General features: G+C 45.8%; 1 protein-coding gene across 2 annotated transcripts in view; it reads left to right on the plus strand.

Moving 5' to 3' along the window:
• Positions 1-20,338, plus strand: part of polr1e (RNA polymerase I subunit E) — a 55,946-nt gene that overhangs the window by 19,832 nt on the left and 15,776 nt on the right. For both annotated transcript variants that reach the window (XM_072517001.1, XM_072517002.1), the window contains 5 exons: positions 2,741-2,796; positions 10,743-10,887; positions 13,792-13,899; positions 15,028-15,124; positions 15,399-15,538. In XM_072517001.1, coding sequence (XP_072373102.1) covers positions 2,741-2,796; positions 10,743-10,887; positions 13,792-13,899; positions 15,028-15,124; positions 15,399-15,538 — 546 coding nt within the window. The remainder of the gene's footprint in view (positions 1-2,740; positions 2,797-10,742; positions 10,888-13,791; positions 13,900-15,027; positions 15,125-15,398; positions 15,539-20,338) is intronic.

The raw sequence follows: 20,338 nt of genomic DNA on the forward strand, positions 1-20,338 counted from the left end.
AATGCAAAGAAAGCTACTGGCAGCAGCACCAAAGGGGGATCGAAGCCTGGAAAGACAGCACATGATTAGTGTGGGATGTGTGCAAAGTACCTAAGGAAAGAAATGAAAAGGTACCAGCAGAATGGAGGAGAAAGGGAAAATTAACTCGGATGAGATTGTTTTGAAACAGGCCAGCCTAATTTTTCACAGGTAGTACTAGCTGACCTGCAGCATTGCTCAGGGGTGGTTTGGAATTCAGAGCAGGGTACAATTGAACTGTGCTCAATTGGGTTTGTCCCTTTGAGACTGCTGCTCAGCTGGTAATCCTTCTTTAGGCATGACTTTTGATTGGTAACCCATTTCTGGTTCTGGTTGATTACTTGCCCAAATGGCGATTCTTGATATGGACACCTAGACAGCCTAGCAGGCTATTCAGTCATCAGGAACGTCTCAGCGGAACTGTCCTCTGTCATTGTCCGCAAATGCACATTTCCAGATGGAGTCACTGGGCTGGATTTTGCTGTCGGAGTGGGTTGGGAGGCAGGTCTTTTTTTTTTTTTTTAATTTAGAGTACCCAATTCACTTTTTCCAATTAAGGGGCAATTTAGCGTGGCCAATCCACCTACCCTGCACATCTTTGGGTTGTGGGGGCGAAACCCACGCAAACACTGGGAGAATGTGCAAACTCCACACGGACAGTGACCCAGAGCTGGGATCGAACCTGGGACCTCGGCGCGTGAGGCAGCAGGGCTAACCCGCTACGCCACCCTGCTGCCCTAGGAGGCAGGTCGAATGGCAATTTTACAGAGCAGCATTGCATGCTGGTTTCTTAATGCGTTGCTGCTTTTCTGTGATTTTTCAGGAGGTGGCATCTCAGGGAAGAGGCCTACCCAGCTGAGAACGGATGGAGATCAAATAGTCTCATCGTTAATCCGATTGAGTAGTCTATTTCCTAACAGCTGCATCCAGCTGCACATGGGCCGCCTGTAGACACCAATACCAGGCCGTTACCTGGAGAACTGCCTCCTTTAAACCCACCCACGAGCATCAGCGAACCACAGTCGTACACTAGGGTTGCCAACCCTCCAGGATTGGTCTACAGTCTCCAAGATTTGAAGATCAATCCCTCGGACACTGCTGTGGGCAACTGTGGAAGAAAATCATCAGGACATTAAGAATATTTTGTTTTTTGGAATTTTCTTTCAATATTTCTTGTGAGCAGATGTAAAAATATTTTTAAAAACTGTTTGGCTGACAGCCAAGCATTATACAGTTGGATAATTTTGACTTTCTAATTGGCAAAGGCAGACAATTCAACACAAGGGTGGCGTGTGGGGAAGTCACGTAATGCAACGTCTGGGAATGCATTCAATTACAGTTGGCAGCCCTAGTTGCAGCTGCAGATTTCCTCTTCAGAATGATGGCCTGGCATCAGTAACCTCATTTAATTTTTAAAAACTTAGAAGTCTTCAGAGCACATCTCCATTTCCAGGAACCTACCCCTTGTGGAACCCTACATGCATTGGTTGAGCCCACCTCTCCAAGTGGAGGACCTCATCCTGCCACTTGCGCAACTCACCTGCTGTCCCGAATTGGGGTTTACAGGGGCAACCTGTTAATCAGCTGCCTGCAGGAAAGTCCCGCAGGACTTGGATGCCTCCGGGGTTGGGACTCACATTTGGTCCTGACACCCACTGGGAAATTCAGCCTACTAGGAGGTGATTACACCCTGAGTAAACATAATAAAAACTAATCATTGAACCTCAGACCTTTCTGGTTTCTCTGGCTCAGTTCAATATGGGGATCTGCAAGAATCTAAACTTTTGTTAATAGTTACTAACCGCTGTAATCCAGATCTCCTCTAACTCTTCAGAAATGCATCGTTATTGGCAGTTGCTTTCTTTAGGTAAAATAGTTTAATTTTCCGCACCTATTCCAGTATTAAAATTTATACTTTAATGAATTTTTATTGAGGTCTGAAATGTAATTTTGAACTGGCTGATGCATGTCCTGAACGCTAACAGGTGAGCTATTCCTTCCCCATCGCTGACCATCCCTGGTGTTAACAGCTATTCAAATAACAAACTGCAGCCAATGTAATTCAACAACTTCTCACTGTGCTTTCAATGTTGAAAAACATCCCAAGCTATTTCAGAGGTGTGAAAAAATATCAATGCTAGGCCAAAGGAGGGGATGGAGGGATGGCTGCCAAGGAAATGGACTTTAGGGAAGGTAGAAATGGAATTTCAGAGTGTGGGGCCTATATGGTTCAAGGCATGGGTGACAATGGTATATAAAAGGCAGAGTGGTGTGGGCAGAGGTAGTAAACTGCACAGGAAAGCAGCAGGGTCAGTAGAACAGTGGTGTAGCAGGCAGGTGGGTTAGAGCTTTAAGAGGTTGCAAAGACGGGGAGGGATGAGAAAATTGCAAATTTAAACACCAGGATAAGGATTTTAAATTTGAGCTTTTGGAGGACGAGGAGTCAGTCTTAGTCATTGAAGATAGAAGTAATAGGGGACCAGGATTCCGCATAATGTACTCCAGGAATCTTGAGAGATGTGATGAGGCACAAGATAAATACACATTATTTTTAATTCTGGAGGATGTCTGGAACCACATTTTATTATGGTCTAGCAAGGAACCGAAGCACCATCACCTGGGAAATCAGTTATATTTCCGGTACTAGTCTTTACCCAAGAATTATTTGAAATGTCCATTTTTGAATTGGTGCAACATATTGATGCTACTGCCATCTCCTCAGGTGAATCTGCTACAGAAGGAGATACCAAAGAAAAACACACCTCTTACAGGGAGAAGGTAATTACTCTTTGTTCAGCATTTGACAAAGACTACATCTGTGGAATGCACCATATCCACTCGCCAAGGCTTCTTCAGGAGCACATCTCAAACATTTTTTTTAAACGCATTTTATTCAAACTTGTATCAAAGTAGGTTACAGCAAATAAACACCCCGCGAAACATTCGTCCCAACAATCGACTATACAGTTTGTACAGATTTTTCTCCTTTTTCACCCCCACCCCCCTGCGACGAACAGCTCCTCAAACACGGTCACAAACATTCCCCACTTTTTCTCAAACTCCCCTGCTGAGCCCCTTAACTCATACTTTATCTTCGCTAACCGCAGGAAGTCATACAGGTCACCCAACCGTGCTGCTACCCCCGGTGACGGTGCCGACCGCCACTCCAGCAAAATTCGTCACCGTGCAATCAGAGAGGCGAAGGCCAAGACATCGGCCTTCCTCCTCTCCATGAGCTCCGGCTTCTCTGAAACCCCAAATATCGCCACCAAAGGGTCTGGGTCCACTCCCTCCTCCACTATCCTGGCTAAGACCGCGAACACTCCCGCCCAGAATCTTCCCAATTTTTCACAACCCCAAAACATATGCGCATGATTCGTTGGCCCCCGCCCACACCTCTCACACTCATCTGCTACCCCCTGAAAGAACCTACTCATTCTCGCCCGAGTCATATGCACCCTGTGCACCACCTTAAAATGTATCAGGCTCATCCTAGCACAAGAGGAGGTCCCGTTTACCCTTCGCAGTGCCTCACTCCATTCTCCCCAATTGATCTCCATTCCCAACTCCACTTCCCATTTCTCCTTGATCTTCACCACCCGCCCGCCTCCCTGCTCCCCCAGCCACTTTCATATATCCCCAATTCTTCCCTCCCCTTCCACATCCGGAAGCAGCAGTAGCTCCAGCAGAATGTATCCCGGCAATCTAGGGAACCCCTTCCAGACCTTTTGTGCAAAGTCCCTAACCTGTAGATACCTGAACTCACTACCCCTCAGCAGCTCTATCCTCTCTCTTAGCTCCTCCAGATTGGCGAACCCTTCCTCCAAATACAGATCCCTCACCTTGACCAGCTCCACTTCCCTCCACCTCCTGTATACACTATCCATCCTCCCCGGCTCAAACCCATGCTTCTCGCACAGCGGCGTTAGCACCGACATCCCTTCCACCCTAAAATGCCTCCTCAGCTAATTCCATATTGTCACCGTAGACTGCCACTGGGCTCCCTGAATACCTACTCGGAGTCATTGGGAATGCTGCCGTCACCATAACCCTCAAACTAGACCCCTTACAAGATTCCTCCCACATCCGAACCCACTCTCCCCCTTCTCCTTCCCACCACCGCCGCACCTTGTCCACATTCGCCACCCAATAATAATGAAGCAAGTTTGGCAATGCCAACCCCCCCCTACTGCCTCTGCCTCTGTAGCAGGGTCCTCCCCACCCTTGGCATCTTCCCCGCCCGTACAAAGTCAGAGATGATTGTGTCCACTTTTCAAGAAAAGGCCTTTGGTATAAAGATTGGGAGAGCCTGAAAGATAAACGAGAACCTCGGCAGAATATTCATTTTCACCACTTTGACCCTCCCCGCCAACGTTATGTGCAGTGTATCCCACCTCTTAAGATCTTCCCTGGCCTCCTCCACCAGCTTCGTTAAGTTCCACTTATGGAGCCTCGTCCACTCCCTCGCTACCTGAATCCCCAAGTACCTAAACCTATCCCTCGCTACCGTAAATGGCATCCCCCCCTAAATTAGCTCACTGTGCCAGCTCATTCACTGGGAATGCCTCACTTTTCCCTACATTCGCTTGTATCCCGAGAACCCTCCAAACCTCCCCAAGAGGCCCATAATCTTTCCCATACTCTCCAACGGATCCGAAACATACAGCAAGAGGTCATCGGCATAGAGCGACACATGATGCTCCCTCTGTCCCCTCATTAGCCCCTGCCACTCTGCCGACCTCCTGAGAGCCATCGCCAATGGCTCTATGGCCAGCGCAAACAGCAGCGGCGATAGCGGGTACCCCTGCCTCGTACCCCTGTGTAAGTCAAAGCTTTGTGAGCTCATATCATTTGTCCTCACCCTCGCTCTTGGCGCCACAAACAGCAACCGCACCCATGCCACAAATCTCAGTCCAAACCCAAAACTTCGAACAAGTACCGCCACTCCACCCGAGTAAATGCTTTCTCCGTGTCCATGGCCACCACCACCTCCGGTACCAGAGCTCTCAACGGATTCATCACCACATTTAACAGCCGTCTTATATTACTCGCGAGCTGCCTGCCCTTCACGAAGCCTGTTTGATCTTCTGCAACCACCCTCGGGACACAATTCTCCATCCTCCCCACCAACAACTTAGCCAATACTTTCACATCCGTGTTCAATAGTGATATGGGTCTATATGACCCACATTCCACCGGATCCTTCCCTTTTTGGGGGATTAGTGTGATTACTGCCTGCTTCATCGTCTCCGGCAACTCCCCCTTCTCCAGTGCTTCATTAAATGCCCCCAACAGATGTGGTGCCAGATCTGCCGCAAATTCTACCGGGTACCCATCCGGCCCAGGGGTCTTCATACCCCTGATACTACCCAGCACCTCCCTCAGCCCCAAGGGCTCCTCCAACGCCTGCCTCTTTGCTTCCTCCACCTGGGGAAATTCCACCTCGTCCAGAAACCACCCCATGGCCCCCTCCTCTCCTCCTGGGTCTGCCTCATAAAGTCCCTGGTAATACTCTCTAAATGCCTCATTTATCTTCCCTGGCTCTTGACACCACATCCCCAGCCCCAGTCCAGATCTTCAATATTTCCCTGGACGCAGCCTGCCTCCGCAGCTGGTGCGCCAGCATGCGGCTCGCCTTCTCCCCATACTCGTATTGCACCCCTCTTGCCCTACGCAGTTGCCCTACCCCCCTCCCCGTTGTCAGCCTGTCAAATTGCCCCTGCAACTTTTTCCTCCTCGCCAATCCCTCCACGGTGGGCACTCTCGAATATTCCCTGTCCACCTCCACTATCTTGCTCACTAGACGGTCACGTTCCGCCCTCTTCTTATTCGCACGAACCGTAAATGAGATAATTTCTCCCTGAACCACTGCCTTCAGTGCTTCCCAAAAAATGCTCGCCGACACCTCCCCATTCTGATTGAACTCCACATAATCCCTAATCGCCAACCGCACCTTATCACAAAAACCTCCATCCGCCAACAACCCCGAGTCAAACCTCCACCCCGGCCTCTGCTCTCGTCCCGTACTGAACCGAATATCCAGCCAGTGGGGTGCATGGTCCGAGATAACTATCCCCGCAGACTCTGCCCCCTCCACCCCAACCAAAATCTCCCGACTCACTACAAAGTAATCAATCCTCGAATACACCTTGTAGACGTGTGAAAAGAAGGAATACTCTCTTGCCCCTGGGTTCTGAAAGCGCCATGGATCCACCATACCCTTCCTCTCCATAAACCCCCCCAGCTCCCTTGCAATTCGTACCCTACCCATCGACCTGGGGATCGATCTATCCACCCTTGGCTCCAGGACACAGTTAAAATCTCCTCCCATGATCAATTGGTACCGGCCAAATCCGGGATTGCTGCCAGCAACCCTCTCATAAAACCCACATCATCCCAATTTGGGGCATACACATTTACCAACACTACCGGTGCCCCTTCCAATACCCCACTCACAATCACATCTGTCTCACCTGGATCCCTCACCTCCTTCGCACTCACGAATCCCACTTTTTGCGCATTAAAATCGCCACACCCCTCGATTTCAAATCAAACGCCGAGTGTGAAAAACCTGCCCAACCCACCTCTTCCTTAACCTAACCTGGTCCTTAACACGGAGCTGTGTCTCCTGCAAGAAGACAACCCCCGCTTTCAAGCTGCGCGAACACCCGCAACTTTTTGACCGGCCCATTCAGTCCCCGGACGTTCCACGTTACCAACCTTACCGGAGGCTTGCGCCTCCAACCCCCTCTATCGTGCGTCATCTTCCCCACTTAACTCCTGCCCCTTTAATTCCACTCTGTACCCAGCCCATCCCAGATGGCCACTTTTTTCACCCTTGACCATGTCATCTCTCACCCCTTGCCGCGTCGCAGAAATCCCCCCCCCCACTTCCCCTTTTCCCCCCTCCCCCGGCCATCTCTCTTGGCCTTCTCCCCCACCACCTCACTTCCGTTCACCAGCATACCCTGCTAGCGCGGTTGCCCCTGCCCAAAGGCACATCCTAATGACCCCCCCCTCTCTCTTTCCCCCCCCCCCCCCCCCCCCCCCCCCCACCCCACTCCTCAGCTCAAAGAAGAAGGCCTCCTGCTGGCCTTACCCTCTCCCACCCAAACAAGGACTTCTCCTGAACTCCAGGTAGCCTTCTCCAAAAGCAAACAAACAGATGTTAAACACAAACAGTCCCATAAAACAGGAGGGGGGATGGGAGCATCCATCCCCACATAAACTTTTCACCTCTACAACTCCTTACAATCTCAACATTGACCAGAACCCCCCCCCTCACAAAAAAAGGGCGAATATCCCCCAATCCCTACACCCATTTCAAACAAGGTCCTGACAATTACTTAGTTCATAGATAGATAGAATTTACGGTGCAGAAGGAGGCCATTCGGCCCATCGAGTCTGCACCGGCTCTTGGAAAGAGCGCCCTACCCAAGGTCAACACCTCCACCCTATCCCCATAACCCAGTAAACCCCACCCAACACTAAGGGCAATTTTGGACACACAGGGCAATTTACCATGGCCAATCCACCTAACCTGCACATCTTTGGACTGTGGGAGGAAACCGGAGCACCCGGAGAAAACCCACGCACACACGCGGAGGATGTGCAGACTCCGCACAGACAGAGACCCAAGTCGGAATCGAACCTGGGACCCTGGTGCTGTGAAGCAATTGTGCTATCCACAATGCTACCGTGCTGCCCGTAGTGCCAGCACCCCGGTTCCCAAGCATTGTCCACTCAGTTCTCCCCCAGTTTATGCTCCTTAATGAAATCTTCGGCCACTTCTGGGGTCTCGAAATAATGCTCCCGGTCTCTGAACGTCACCCATAATTTCGCTGGGTCGAGCGCCCCAAACCTGATCTGCCGCCGGTACAGCACCGCCTTGGCCTTGTTGGGGTAGATGATCAGCCCTGATAATGAATTTGTGGAGCAGGCTCCTATTCTAGCTCCTATTTCCTTATGTATAAATTCGCCATGACCACAAGTTCATCAAACAAAAGTATCGAGGAAGACACAGTTGATTGCATAAAAATAAGGTTTACTGACATAAATCTATATTTAGCAGTACATCAGCTTGGTGATTGTACTATTGGACTAACAACCCAGCGATTGAGTTAAAATCATCATTTACTTAATGAATGATAGATGTTTGAAAGAAACAAGCAAATCGAAGCAAAATCATTGTGATTGTTCAGAATACAACTGGACATCACGATTGAGAAGTTAAGTTAGCAGGTGGATGGAACACGATGCCTGATATTTCCTTACCTGACATTTGTGTGTTTATAAAGTTTTTTTCTCCTTCTGTTCTCCACACCTAAGCACCATTTCTAGGCTGAAGTATAGTCCTCCTGGTAATTTTCTTTTTGAAATGAATTGTAAATCGCTTATTGTCACAAATAGGCTTCAAATGAAGTTACTGTGAAAAGCCCCTAGTCGCCACATTCCGGCGCCTGTTCGGGGAGGCTGGTACGGGAATTGAACCGTGCTGCTGGCCTGCCTTGGTCTGCTTTCAAAGCCAGCAATTTAGCCCTGTGCTAAACCAGCTTGACATTGAGCTTCTCTGAATGTTGCTTTATAAATAATTGCCAGTACTCTTGAGAGTAGTCTTAGATTGAATGACTGGTCTAGTCATTCTGCACCCCTTCACTTCTACTTTGTCCCTCGCATCTATGGACTGTTTAAGTACAATAATGGAGCATGTTTATCTTGGTGATGTTGCATTTTAATGGGAACACCCTTCAGCTGAATATATGAAGCTTTCGCAAGGGCGGCATGGTAGCACAGTGGTTAGAACTGTTGTTTCACAGCGGGTTCGATTCCCGGCTTGGGTCACTGTCTGTGCATGTTCTCCCTGTGTCTGCGTGGGTTTCCTCCGGCTGCTCTGGTTTCCTCCCACAAGTCCCAAAGATGTGCTGTTTGGTGAATTGGACATTCTGAATTCTCCCTCGTTACCCAAACAGGTGCCGGAATGCGGGTGACTAGGGGCTTTTCACAGTAACTTCATTGCAGTGTTAATGTAAGCCGACTTGTGATTATTAACAAATCTGGCAGTCATCTAGCAGGAGGCACAGTTCAATACTTTTGAGTTAATTTGTGTTTACTTTTCCATTTCACATGGCATCATGCGCTCGTGACAAATGGGAGGTAATGAAATTTGCTCAACAGCGGTAAACAAGTGGGAGTAAGTGGAAAACTTCCAAGTTCTCCCGAATTTTAGGGCGACTGCTTGAACGGGAACTAGAATATTGCATTCAATTGTTTTTAAAAAATATATATTTTTATTCTCCTTTTTCACATTTTCTCCAAAATTTACACCCAACAATAAACAATAATCAGTAACAAATGTAATGTCAATCTTCATATCAATCACAGCAATCCCATCCTCCCACCAAACCCCAAACATTAGCCCACGTGTTAACATAAACAAATGACAAAAAGGAATCAGGAATCACCCATAGTCAACATTAACACACACAGTCCCTCTCCTCCCCCCCCCCCCCCCCCCCCCCCCAATTTTCAATGTGATCCAATTCTCGAAAGTGCATAATGAATAATGCCCATGAATTGTAGAACCCCTCCATCTTTCCACTCAGTTTAAATTTGACCCTTTCAAGCGTCAAGAATTCCAGCAGGTCCACACCACACCAGGGCACAGGGTGGAGAGGTTGATCTCCACCGTATCAGGATCCACCTTCGGGCGATCAACGAGGCGAAGGCTACAACATCTGCCTCGACACCCGTTTCCAACCCCGGCTGGTCCGACACCCCGAATATGGCCTCCCGAGGGCCCGGGTCCAGTTTCCAGTTTCTCTACCACTTTAGAGATTACCCTAAAAAGCTCCTTACAGCAATCCTCCAGCTTTGGACAGGACCAGAACATATGACCGTGGGGCCCCCCTACAATGTTCGCACACATCTTCTACCCCCTCAAAGAGCCGGCTGATCCTCGCTCTTGGGAGGTGTACTCTATACACCACCTTCAGCTACACCACCTTCAACTCTATCAGCCCCAACCTCGCACACGAACCCCTCCTCCATACCCTCTCCCAACTCTTCCTCTCACTTTGCCTTGATCCCTTCTAGCGGCGCCTTCTCCTCCGCCTCCTACAAACCGCCGAAACTACCTCCTTCTCCAGTCCCCGTCGTCAGCACCTCCTCCAGCATTGTGGAAGCCAGCTCTACTGGGAAGCTCTGTTTCTCCTTTCTTGCAAAGTCTCGAAACTGCATGTATCTAAATATTTCTCCCTGCTCCAGCCCATACTTTGCTCCCAGCTCCTTCAATCCCGTAAACCGACCCCCAAGAAATCTTTTAGTGTCCTAATTCCCTTCTCCTCCCATCTCCGAAAATTTCCATCCCACTTCCCTGGCTCAAATCTATGGTTCCCCCGAATCGGCATTTCCCTTGACCCTGCCCCCAACCCAAAGTGCTATTGAAACTGCTTCCAAATTCTCAATGAAGCTATTACTACCGGACTCCCTGAGTATCCCCCAGGGCCGTCAGGAGCGGCGCTCTTGCTAGTGCCTTCAATCCCGACCCCCTACCCAAACTCTCCTCCATTCTGACCCACTGGGTGTCAACTCCTCTGACCCAGCTCCGTACCTTCGTTCAATTGTAGTTTAATCAGCCTGTTCAGGCCTGTGAATAGGAAGGTAGTAATTAACCAAACTAATGTTTTGCTATTAAAGTACATCAACTGTTTGTTGTTGACTTCTAGGTGGATTCCCTCATTGAGGCATTTGGCACTAACAAGCAAAAACGTGCCTTGAGCTCTCGCAGAATGAATCGTGTTGGGAATGAGACTTTGCAGAAAGCTGTGGCCAAAGCAGCAGAAAATATAATTGAAAAGAAAGGAATAACAGGTAAAGTAGCCAAATTGCAGGGCAGAGGTTACTCAATCATTATAAGATCAAACCTACACAAAATAATTTTAATTTACAGCAATTTGAGTTATTAAAATGAGCATGGGTGCAAGGGGACGAGGCAGTGAGGTTTAAAGACTATTTTGTCAAGCTATTAAGATTAATCACATATGCATCTCAAAACCATCCATTGTGGTGATTGGCCCATGCAAGGCATGCATTACTTTGGGCATTGAGAATCAGCAGTCATGAGAGGAGGATTGACGGCAGCACGGTGGCGCTGCTGCCTCACGGCGCCGAGGTCCCAGGTTCGATCCCGGCTCTGGGTCACTGTCCGTGTGGAGTTTGCACATTCTCCCTGTATTTGCGTGGGTTTCGCCCCCACAACCCAAACATGTGCCACGCTAAATTGTCAAAAATGAATTGGGTCCTCTAAATGTAAAAAACAAAATGAGAGGAGGATTGCAACTGTCGAGTTACTTTAATGACAGCTAGCAAGATTTGGGACCGTTAAGTACACGATGCATAAAAGAAGCTTTAATGTAGACAGCCTGCTCATTTTGCATCCTTGCAGTTCTGAAGACTGCTGTTGGCTTTAAATAGTTGGGAAACAACATCTGACTGGGAGTAAATCTGTAAGTTGTTTCCATGTTTACTTCTCGGTGAACTACTTGATCCACCCACTCCAGTTTACGTTAACCTTTAAGACATATGTATGAGGATTATATATATATATTTTTTAATTTAAAGTGCCCAATTTTTTTTTCAAATTAAGGGGCAATTTAGCATGACTGATTCACCTACCCTGCACATCTTTTTGGGTTGTGGGGGTGAGACCCACGCAGACAAGTGGAAATTATTAAGACCCGAGAATTATTTATTTGTGTTACAACCCCTGTCGTGACTGATAATTCTTTTAAAAAGATGGATTTCCTAAATGACCAATAGAAATAACTGAAAGACAAGATTTCATGGTTCTAAGGATTTTATGTTCTAAGACTTTTACTATAGCATACAAACTAAAATGAGCACAAAATCCTGAATCAGAGTGAATGAAAAAGGGAAGAGTATTCTTAAAGCTGTGAAAAAATATTTTAAAGGGTATGAAAAGCACGGAGTCAAAAAGACCGGGGTGGAATTTTCCATCCAGCCAGCCCCATTTTCTGGCGTGTCGCGTCCCCGCCGGCAGCGTGATTCTCCATTCCCGCAGCCGGCCAATGGATTTCCCATTGTGGGCCATCCTACTCCGTCGGGAAACCCGTGGGCTTGGATTCGCTGCTGGTGGGGCGGAGGATCTCGCCGACGGAGAATCCAACTGCAGCAATATGCTGAGGTATAGAATGTGGGTTTATGACAAAAGGTGGTGTTGTGAAGAGTGCGTTTATATCTACATTTTAAATAGCGTGCAGCCAGTTTTAAAGAACTAGCAGCAACCTTTGTGGGTTTAAGCAAAGAGGATTATTTATTTACACAATTGTCCCCAAAATCTCAACCCAACCCAGTCACACACCATACACTCAAGAAAGATACAATTAAAGAAGATAGTGCACTTCTACAAGTGTTAAACCAAAAGAATAGTTAACAGTTCACATGTTTGGAGTGTTGTAGTAGATCATCATTGCAGGCCCAATAAAGAAAAGGGGTCTTTTTCCATTTTTGAATTGCAGGTGATTCAAATAGCTGAAACCAGATATCTCAATTAGAACATAGAACAGTACAGCACAGAACAGGCCCTTCGGCCCTCGATGTTGTGCCGAGCATTTACCGAAACCAAGATCAAGCTATCCCACTCCCTCCCATTCTGGTGTGCTCCATGTGCCTATCCAATAACCGCTTGAAAGTTCCTAAAGTGTTCGACTCCACTATCACAACAGGCAGTGGGATATACTTCAACTCGTCTTTGGTGTTTTATATGTGAAGGAAAATTCTGAGGTCAGATTGCATAAACATAGCTTGTACTGAAGTGTAAGAAATGAGAAAAGAAAGAATAGCCCTAGCAGAACAAAAAGAAAGAGAAAGGGAGATACAGATCAGGGAAAAAGATAAAGAGAGAGAGTTTGAACTTCAGAAAATGGCCATGAAACATGACAGTCAAGTTGAAATTGGCAGACGTAAAGGGAAACGTACAGTTGGATGATAGATTGTTGCAGGATTCCCCTGAAGAGGGGAATGCTCAGTAAGTCCAAAACTAGCACTTTTGGTTTTCATGTCATGTGGTCAAATTTATTTGCAGGTGGGCTTAAAATTTTGGAATTTGACTGAGAGGCTTTTAAAACTTTACAACCTCCCAGTTCTTAAAAGGCAAATACGGTGCTGCATTTTCTGGAACAGCTGGCTTGTGGGGATCTTCTGCAGACTGGCCGGGTGTTTCCTGGGTCTTTAGGTCAAAAACCATTGTCTCCAACTCGTTTCAATTGCTTGGCCAAGTACTGGTATTGTCTAACAATAGAAGACAGGTAGTGGTCTTTCATAGTTATTTTGTGGATAACTGGTCTCTTCAGCTTTCTTGCAAAACTTGGATCTTGAAAACAGAGGTCTAGAGATCTATTGACTTTTACGTTTTGGGTAAATCACAAACAAAAGCATATACAAATTCCACAGATAACATTTGTCTGGGTATGTCCATTCCAGGGAGTGGCCACACCCAGTATGACTCTATTAGAACTTTCCGGAAGCTTGAGATGACTTGTGTTGAATAAGCAAAGGTCACCTGATTCTTGGTGGCCATCCAGCCACAGTTGTCCATTTTAAAACATAGAAGCTATGAATTCTTGAAGTTGTGAATAGGACATGCCTTCACTGAACATAGCAAAGGAAATAGCTGCTGATTTTATGTGTTATTATGGAATGTATTGAGTGTTGCTTTGCAATGTAATACATTTTCAACATTTTGTTTTCCCAAAGCTTTAGCTAGTGAGGCAATGCTGATCGAGTCTCAGGACCAGTCGACCTTTCTTCCTCCCTGTCACGCTGATGCACATAAGCCTGAAGATGTTTACAAATTTGAGGACCGTATCCTTTACTTACTGTTGTGGTCTTTCTTTTTTCCGCAAAATTCTCGGAGGAGTCTCAGGCACAAAAAGATTGTTTATTGACCAACGCGTTGGGAGAGCACAACTTCAGAGAAAAACCTCAGGAGCTGACTCTGCCCAGCACATGAAATCAAGTAACATTTATACAATGCAGGTTATGCAAGCGTAGATATTGTTTACATTTGGGTGTTATCTGATTCAAACTTTACATTAAACACGTTGCATGCGTGCACCCAGCAGGCAGAGTGAGTGTTATCTATTTTTATCTACCCTTCATCTTGCTAGGGATTCCTTCTCAACCTCCCTACTTGGTGCCAGACCCAATGGATGTGTCTGGTCCTTAGGTTGAGTTAGGAAAACACGTTAACCTTTATCCTGACTACTTGTTGATTATGTCTTGAGAACAAGCTGTGACGGTCACTGAGAACCAGTTAAACTGGAGCATGTTGTTTAACCCTTATGCTGACTGCTGCAGATCGTGCCAGGTCGGCTTTTAGTTGACATCTTTGTAAAATTGTCCTTTACTGCTTTAGTATACTATACTACACTATATACATTCAAATATCCCAAGAAGAATTGTTAATTGCCCTAAGAGATTATTGTTAATTAATTCTAGTCATTTAAATGTATGCAGTTTCTAGTGGCATAACTATTCAGAGGAATGTCCAACTAGAAACAGTAGGGAAATCAGAATTCTTAATAGTTTTTAAGAAGGGAGTTGATAAAAATTGGAAAAAATAAACTTAAAAAGGCATGGGAAAGGCCAGGGAATTTAGACAGGTGCACAAGATGCAGTGGGCTAAATCATCTTAAAGAACAATGAGAAATAGAACTTGGTATAGGCCATACAACTTCCTGAGCCTGCTCCACCATTTCATAAGTCCAAGGTTGATCCTCAAAAGTGCCAAGTGCCATAAAAATTGAAGATTGCGATAATTCAGCCCTTGCAAAAATCCTGATGGACAGATTTTCTTTAAGAAATAACCACTTGACCTGGTTACAATATTAGTGCTATGGTAATAGACAGTTGGACAAATCAATTGGATAATTGTCGCTGGTGTCAAATTTGTGAGTTTGTCAAGACTATGCCTCCTTAATTCATAACAAGTCATCTCACCTCCCGAGTATCAAGCAATCAAAGCACACTGCGTACCTCTGAAGATTAGCACTGCAGAAGAAATTTGCAAACTGGCACAAACCGGCAAGTAAGTTTAGTAGGCAATCTGTTGGGGATGATGCTGTCAGCTACAATAACTGCAGGAATTCTGATACCTTTAACAAAAATTTCCCAATCTGAAGAGTACATTTTGCAATTTAATAAAGTCATGATCTAAATTTGGCTTATAGATCATTATGCCTGACAGCTCTTAACATCATTTTCTGTTACATAATATTACACATTTTAAGCAAAGCAAGGTTGGAAATTCAGGAGTAGCAGGTAGGAAAAGTTTAATCTAATGCTGTCGTCTTTGTTTTTAGCTATTTCTCCTTTGTCCTGGAATCACTGAAATCCTTACCTCAGGATGAGGACAGTCGTGATCATAGGTGTTCCTGCCTGTTTTACTTACAGATTCTGATCAGATTGCACAACCTGAAAAACCACGAATTCAAGCACAAAGGTAACATTTATTTCTGTTTCTTATATTTTTGTCTGAAAATTTACAAGTATGTTGAATTGAGTTCAAAGAATTACACTTGGGAGCATTGAGAGCATTAACATCAGTAGTGCAACAACATTCTTATTGCTTGCTCAGCATAAAATTATTAACTTGCGCCTAGGTTTCAATATCGTGAGGTTGCAGGGAGTCATGATCAAGGTCAAGAACCAGAATTTGATGAGATTTTGAACTTTTCAGTTCTACCTACTTTTTTGAAGTTTCAGATGATTTAATTGAGCTCTATAAGTCTTCAAATTACACTTTATGCTTTTTTGTAGATATTATATCCAGTTTAATTTCCACCGTTATCCCGGCAAAGTTAAAGTTCACTCCCGATTGTTGATAATAAGAGGCAAAAATATCTTTGTTTTGTAATCGCTATTTTGTAATGACAGTATGGTTTCTGATGTGATCAGTCTACATTTTATTTTATCTCACTGCATAAAATGTTTACAAACAATTGGAAAATTAGAAGTGCAGGAACTAATACAGTTGTGCTACAGAGTGACTAAACAACAATTTTCCAGGTGACCAGTTACTAAATGAATCAATGTGCAAATACTGATTTGGCAATTTGCTCACTTTCATGAGTTTAGCTTCCTGGTGCCTCCAATATACAAAACTGATCACTTAACTGTAGATGTAATAGAATGTTTTTATTTTGTTAGCTTTGTTCATATGATCATAACTGGATCATTAGAAATAAGAGCAGGAACATCTCCCTCCTTGTTGTTGGAGGGGGTATTGGAAGGGGGGGTCACTTCGGTGACTTATGGGAAGGTTTTGGAGGAGGATATGGTGTTATTGGAGGGGTTAAAGTCAAGTGGGAGGAGGAGCTGGGGATGGCATTGGAGGAGGGGTTGTGGTGTGAGGTGTTGCAGAGGGTGAATGCCTCAACCTTGTGTGCGTGGCTGGGGTAAATAATTAAAGATGCTGCATAGGACGAAGTTAGAAAAATTTGGGGGGTCGTTTTTCAGCGCCATGACGACGATCCTGCACTTGGATTTGGAGCCCAGTTCCCTGGGGACCATATTTGGGGTATTGGACTTGCCGAAGCTGCAGATGGTTGCAGGGGCAGACGTTTTAGCCTTTGCTTCGCTGATTGCTCACAGGCGGATCCTGTTGGGACGGAGGTCAGCCTCTCCGCCAAGTTCCTCGGTATGGCTGGGGGACCTGATGGAGTTTTTGTATTTGGGGAAGGTTACGTTTACCTTGAGGGGGGCGTTTGACAGGTTGCACAAGAGATGGGGGTCTGTTAATTCTTAATTTTAAAGACTTGGTTACCGTCAGCTGCTATGGGGAGGGGAGGTGGAGTTTTGGGATGGTTGGGAGGAAGGTTATTCTTTCAGTTTTTTGGGATGTTGGTTGGTAGGGAGGGTTTGTTGTTCTTATTGTTTTGTTAATGTGTAAAATGTCAGGGGCCCGTGTTCAATTCCAGCCTTGGATCACTCTGTGTTGAGTTTGCATTTTCTCCCGCCGTGTTTGCGTGGCTTTCCTCCGGGCGCTCTGGTTTCCTCTCTCAGTCCAAAGGTGAGCAGGTTAGGTGGATTGGCCGTGATAAATTGTTCCTTAGAGACCAAAAGGTGAGGTTGGCTTACTGGGTTCTTAGGATAGGGTAGGGGCTGGGCCTAGGTAGGATGTTCTTTCAGAGCGTCGGAGCAGACTTGATGGGCCAAATGGCCTCCTTCTGCACTGTAGTAATTCTATTCTTCTTCTATGATATGATAATTTCCACTTTGCTGCCTGTTCCTCATAACCCTTGTCTCTCCTGTGGATCACAAATCTGTCTAATGCAGCCTTTAACATTTTCAATGCAATGATCCAGATGCTGTTGCTTTCTGTGTAAGGGAATTCCAAAGACTAACATTCCTTTGAGAGAAGAAAATACTCCTCATCTCCCATATTAAATGGGAGACTCCTTATTTTTAAACTGTATCCTTTAGTTCTACATAACCACCCTCTCAGCATCTACACTATTGAGCCCCCTCAGAATATTATGTTTCAATAAAATCACCTCTCAATCTTCTAAAGTCCAATAAATATAGTCTCACCCTTTTTAATAAAACAATCCCTTCATCTTGGGAATCAACCTAGTGAATCTTCTTTGAATTGCTTCCAATGCAAGTATACCAGCTTTACTGCAGAGGTTCTACACTCTTGGAGATTCCAGGCGCGATTCAGCAGACTAAAGTTAAGGTTCACTGAACAGCGCATTTAGCGGGGTGTTTCCCAGTTCCTGCAGCGCCAAGAACGTCCCTGTTTACAATGGCACCTTGCCTTTTATTGGCCTCGGCAAGGAACTCCCGTCGGGACCACTCTTTAAAGTACTAAGACTACTTGCGGATCAGGATGCCATTTTAAAAGGCAGCCCCGATCTTTCTGCCCCCCCCGGCGCATGACACCACCGCGACCTCGGGACCCCACCACTTCACTTAACTTGGCTTCTTTGGTCTCTTCGAGCCAGGCACCTCGTATGGGCCAGGCACTGCCACCCTGCCTTAACCCCAATCACCCAGGGCCCTCAACTCCCCAGCGAAACCCCCCCGAGGTGCCATCGCAACTGGTTCACGACTTTGTGGAACAGAACCAAACGGCGCCTAGTTGAGGCCTCACTGGCGAGGCCAGTGAAGCCCGGGCACCAGGTATATTGGGCAAGTGCATGTTTAAATGAGCCTAATGCAGAGTTGCCAACTAGCACAGATTTTCTGTATTTTACGGAAAATCCGTTCGAATGTGGAAGTCTCTCATTGCAATATGGAAAAGCCGCTTCCCTAAACGCGTTATTTGGTTTCCTTGGCGACAAGGCACTGTGCAGAGGCCCCGCCCCCTCCTCTCCGCACACTTAGCAGCGCATGCCTGTCTGTACGTTCTCCCGTGTCTGCGTGGGTTTCCTCCGGGTGCTCCGGTTCCTCCCACAAGTCCTGAAAGACATGCTTGTTTGGTGAATTGGACGTTCTGTATTCTCCCTCAGTGTTCCCGGACAGGCCCGGTGACTAGGAGATTTTCACAATGCAGTGTTAATGTAAGCCTACTTGTGACACTAATAAAGGTTATTAAAGAGTAGTGGTGGAGTGACTTGGAACCAAGTCTAATGAATGGGATATGAAACAGCGAGATTAGGTGTGTTTTGCTAATTAGTTAAATCACAGGTTTTAATTATGCCTCCAGTTTATTACCATGCAGGGCAGTCACTGAAGCATTGACAACCTTGGTTTGAATCTGATATCTGATCTCCAGAGCATATAATAAATGAGTGCAAACTCAGATGGTCATACTGACTGACTTTGTAGTCTACAGCAAGGTGCCAAGAAGTTGTATCTGAATTTTCAGATTTTCTTAATTGGAGACAAATTTGCAATTATTAAAATCTGTCATCATTAATTTCCACAGTTAAGATGAAAATTGTGCTACTTGTCCCTAGGAAATGTGCTCCAAAAATCAATATGTCTCGGTAATTTTAATTGATTTTTGAGCAGTTTTGAATTGCTTGCTGTGAGAGATGAGGGTATTTAGCATCAACTTGTTAAGGTCTTCATCTAGCAGAGTCCGATTTTATTTTGACTTGAGTTCAAACCCAGGTGATGGGTGAAAGGTTGTTGCTTCCACATGCCTTTTTATTACTTTAAATGTATGCTAATGTTTTTGTCAAGAAAGCATGCTTGGTTTGAGTGAATATGTTGCAGTTTTCATAAATATCTGCAGATTTCAGCAAGAGCATGCCCACGGGGTTAAGTAAAATTCTTCAGATTTTTGTGTCTAAAATTCAGCTAGATTTCCACACCCGGATTATTTCAATGCGCCGTTCCCATTCACCCTTACGTCGAAGCTGACTCAGATTCAGGCTGTAGGTTTCTCGGTAAGCTTGTCAGGATTCAACGATGTAACAACATTACACTGATTCTTCAGAAGTGCCACTGTTTTCTATTTAGTACTGACCTGGCATTTGAGTCTTGATCAGCATTTGAAGTGTAAGGAACATTTTGTTCGGAGTTTATAGATAGATTAAAAGATAAAATTGGCCATGAAGCGGATATCTGTTGTCTCCACGAGTATGCCACCATACCAGGGTCCGCAAGGCTGCGTACTTAGCCCCCTACTACACTCCCCTGTACTCACACGACTGTGTGGCAGCATTTGGCTCAACTCCATCTACAAGTTTGTTGATGACACAATCATAATGGGTCAGATCTCTAGACAATGATGAGTTAGAGTACAGAAGGGAAAAAGAGAACCTAGTGGCATGGTATAACGACAACAATCTCTCCCTCAACATCAGCAAAACTAAGGAGCTGGTCATTGACTTCAGGAAGCACCTCTGTCTGCATTCAATGGTGCTGAGGTGGAGATGATTAACAGCTTCAAATTCTGAGGTGTGCATGTCACTAACAATCTGTCCTGGTCTACCCACGTTGATGCGATGACCAAGAAAGCACAACTTCCTCAGGAAACTAAGGAAATTTGGCTTGTCCACATTGACTCTTACCAATTTTTACAGATTTTTACATACCATAGAAAGCATCCTATCTGGCTGCATTTCAGGCTGGTATGGCAACTGTTCGGCCCAAGACCGTAAGAAACTACAGAGAGTCGTGAACACAGCCCAGTCCATCACGCAAACCCGCCTCCCATCCATTGACTCTGTCTACACCTCCCGCTGCCTTGGGAAAGCGGCAGCAGAACAAGACCTCTCCCACCGGGTTATTCTCTCTTCCAACCTCTTCCATCAGGCAGGAGATACAAAAGTCTGAACACGCACTAATA

This window comes from Scyliorhinus torazame, chromosome 9 (assembly GCF_047496885.1).
Source record: "Scyliorhinus torazame isolate Kashiwa2021f chromosome 9, sScyTor2.1, whole genome shotgun sequence".
NCBI classification, from domain to species: domain Eukaryota; kingdom Metazoa; phylum Chordata; class Chondrichthyes; order Carcharhiniformes; family Scyliorhinidae; genus Scyliorhinus; species Scyliorhinus torazame.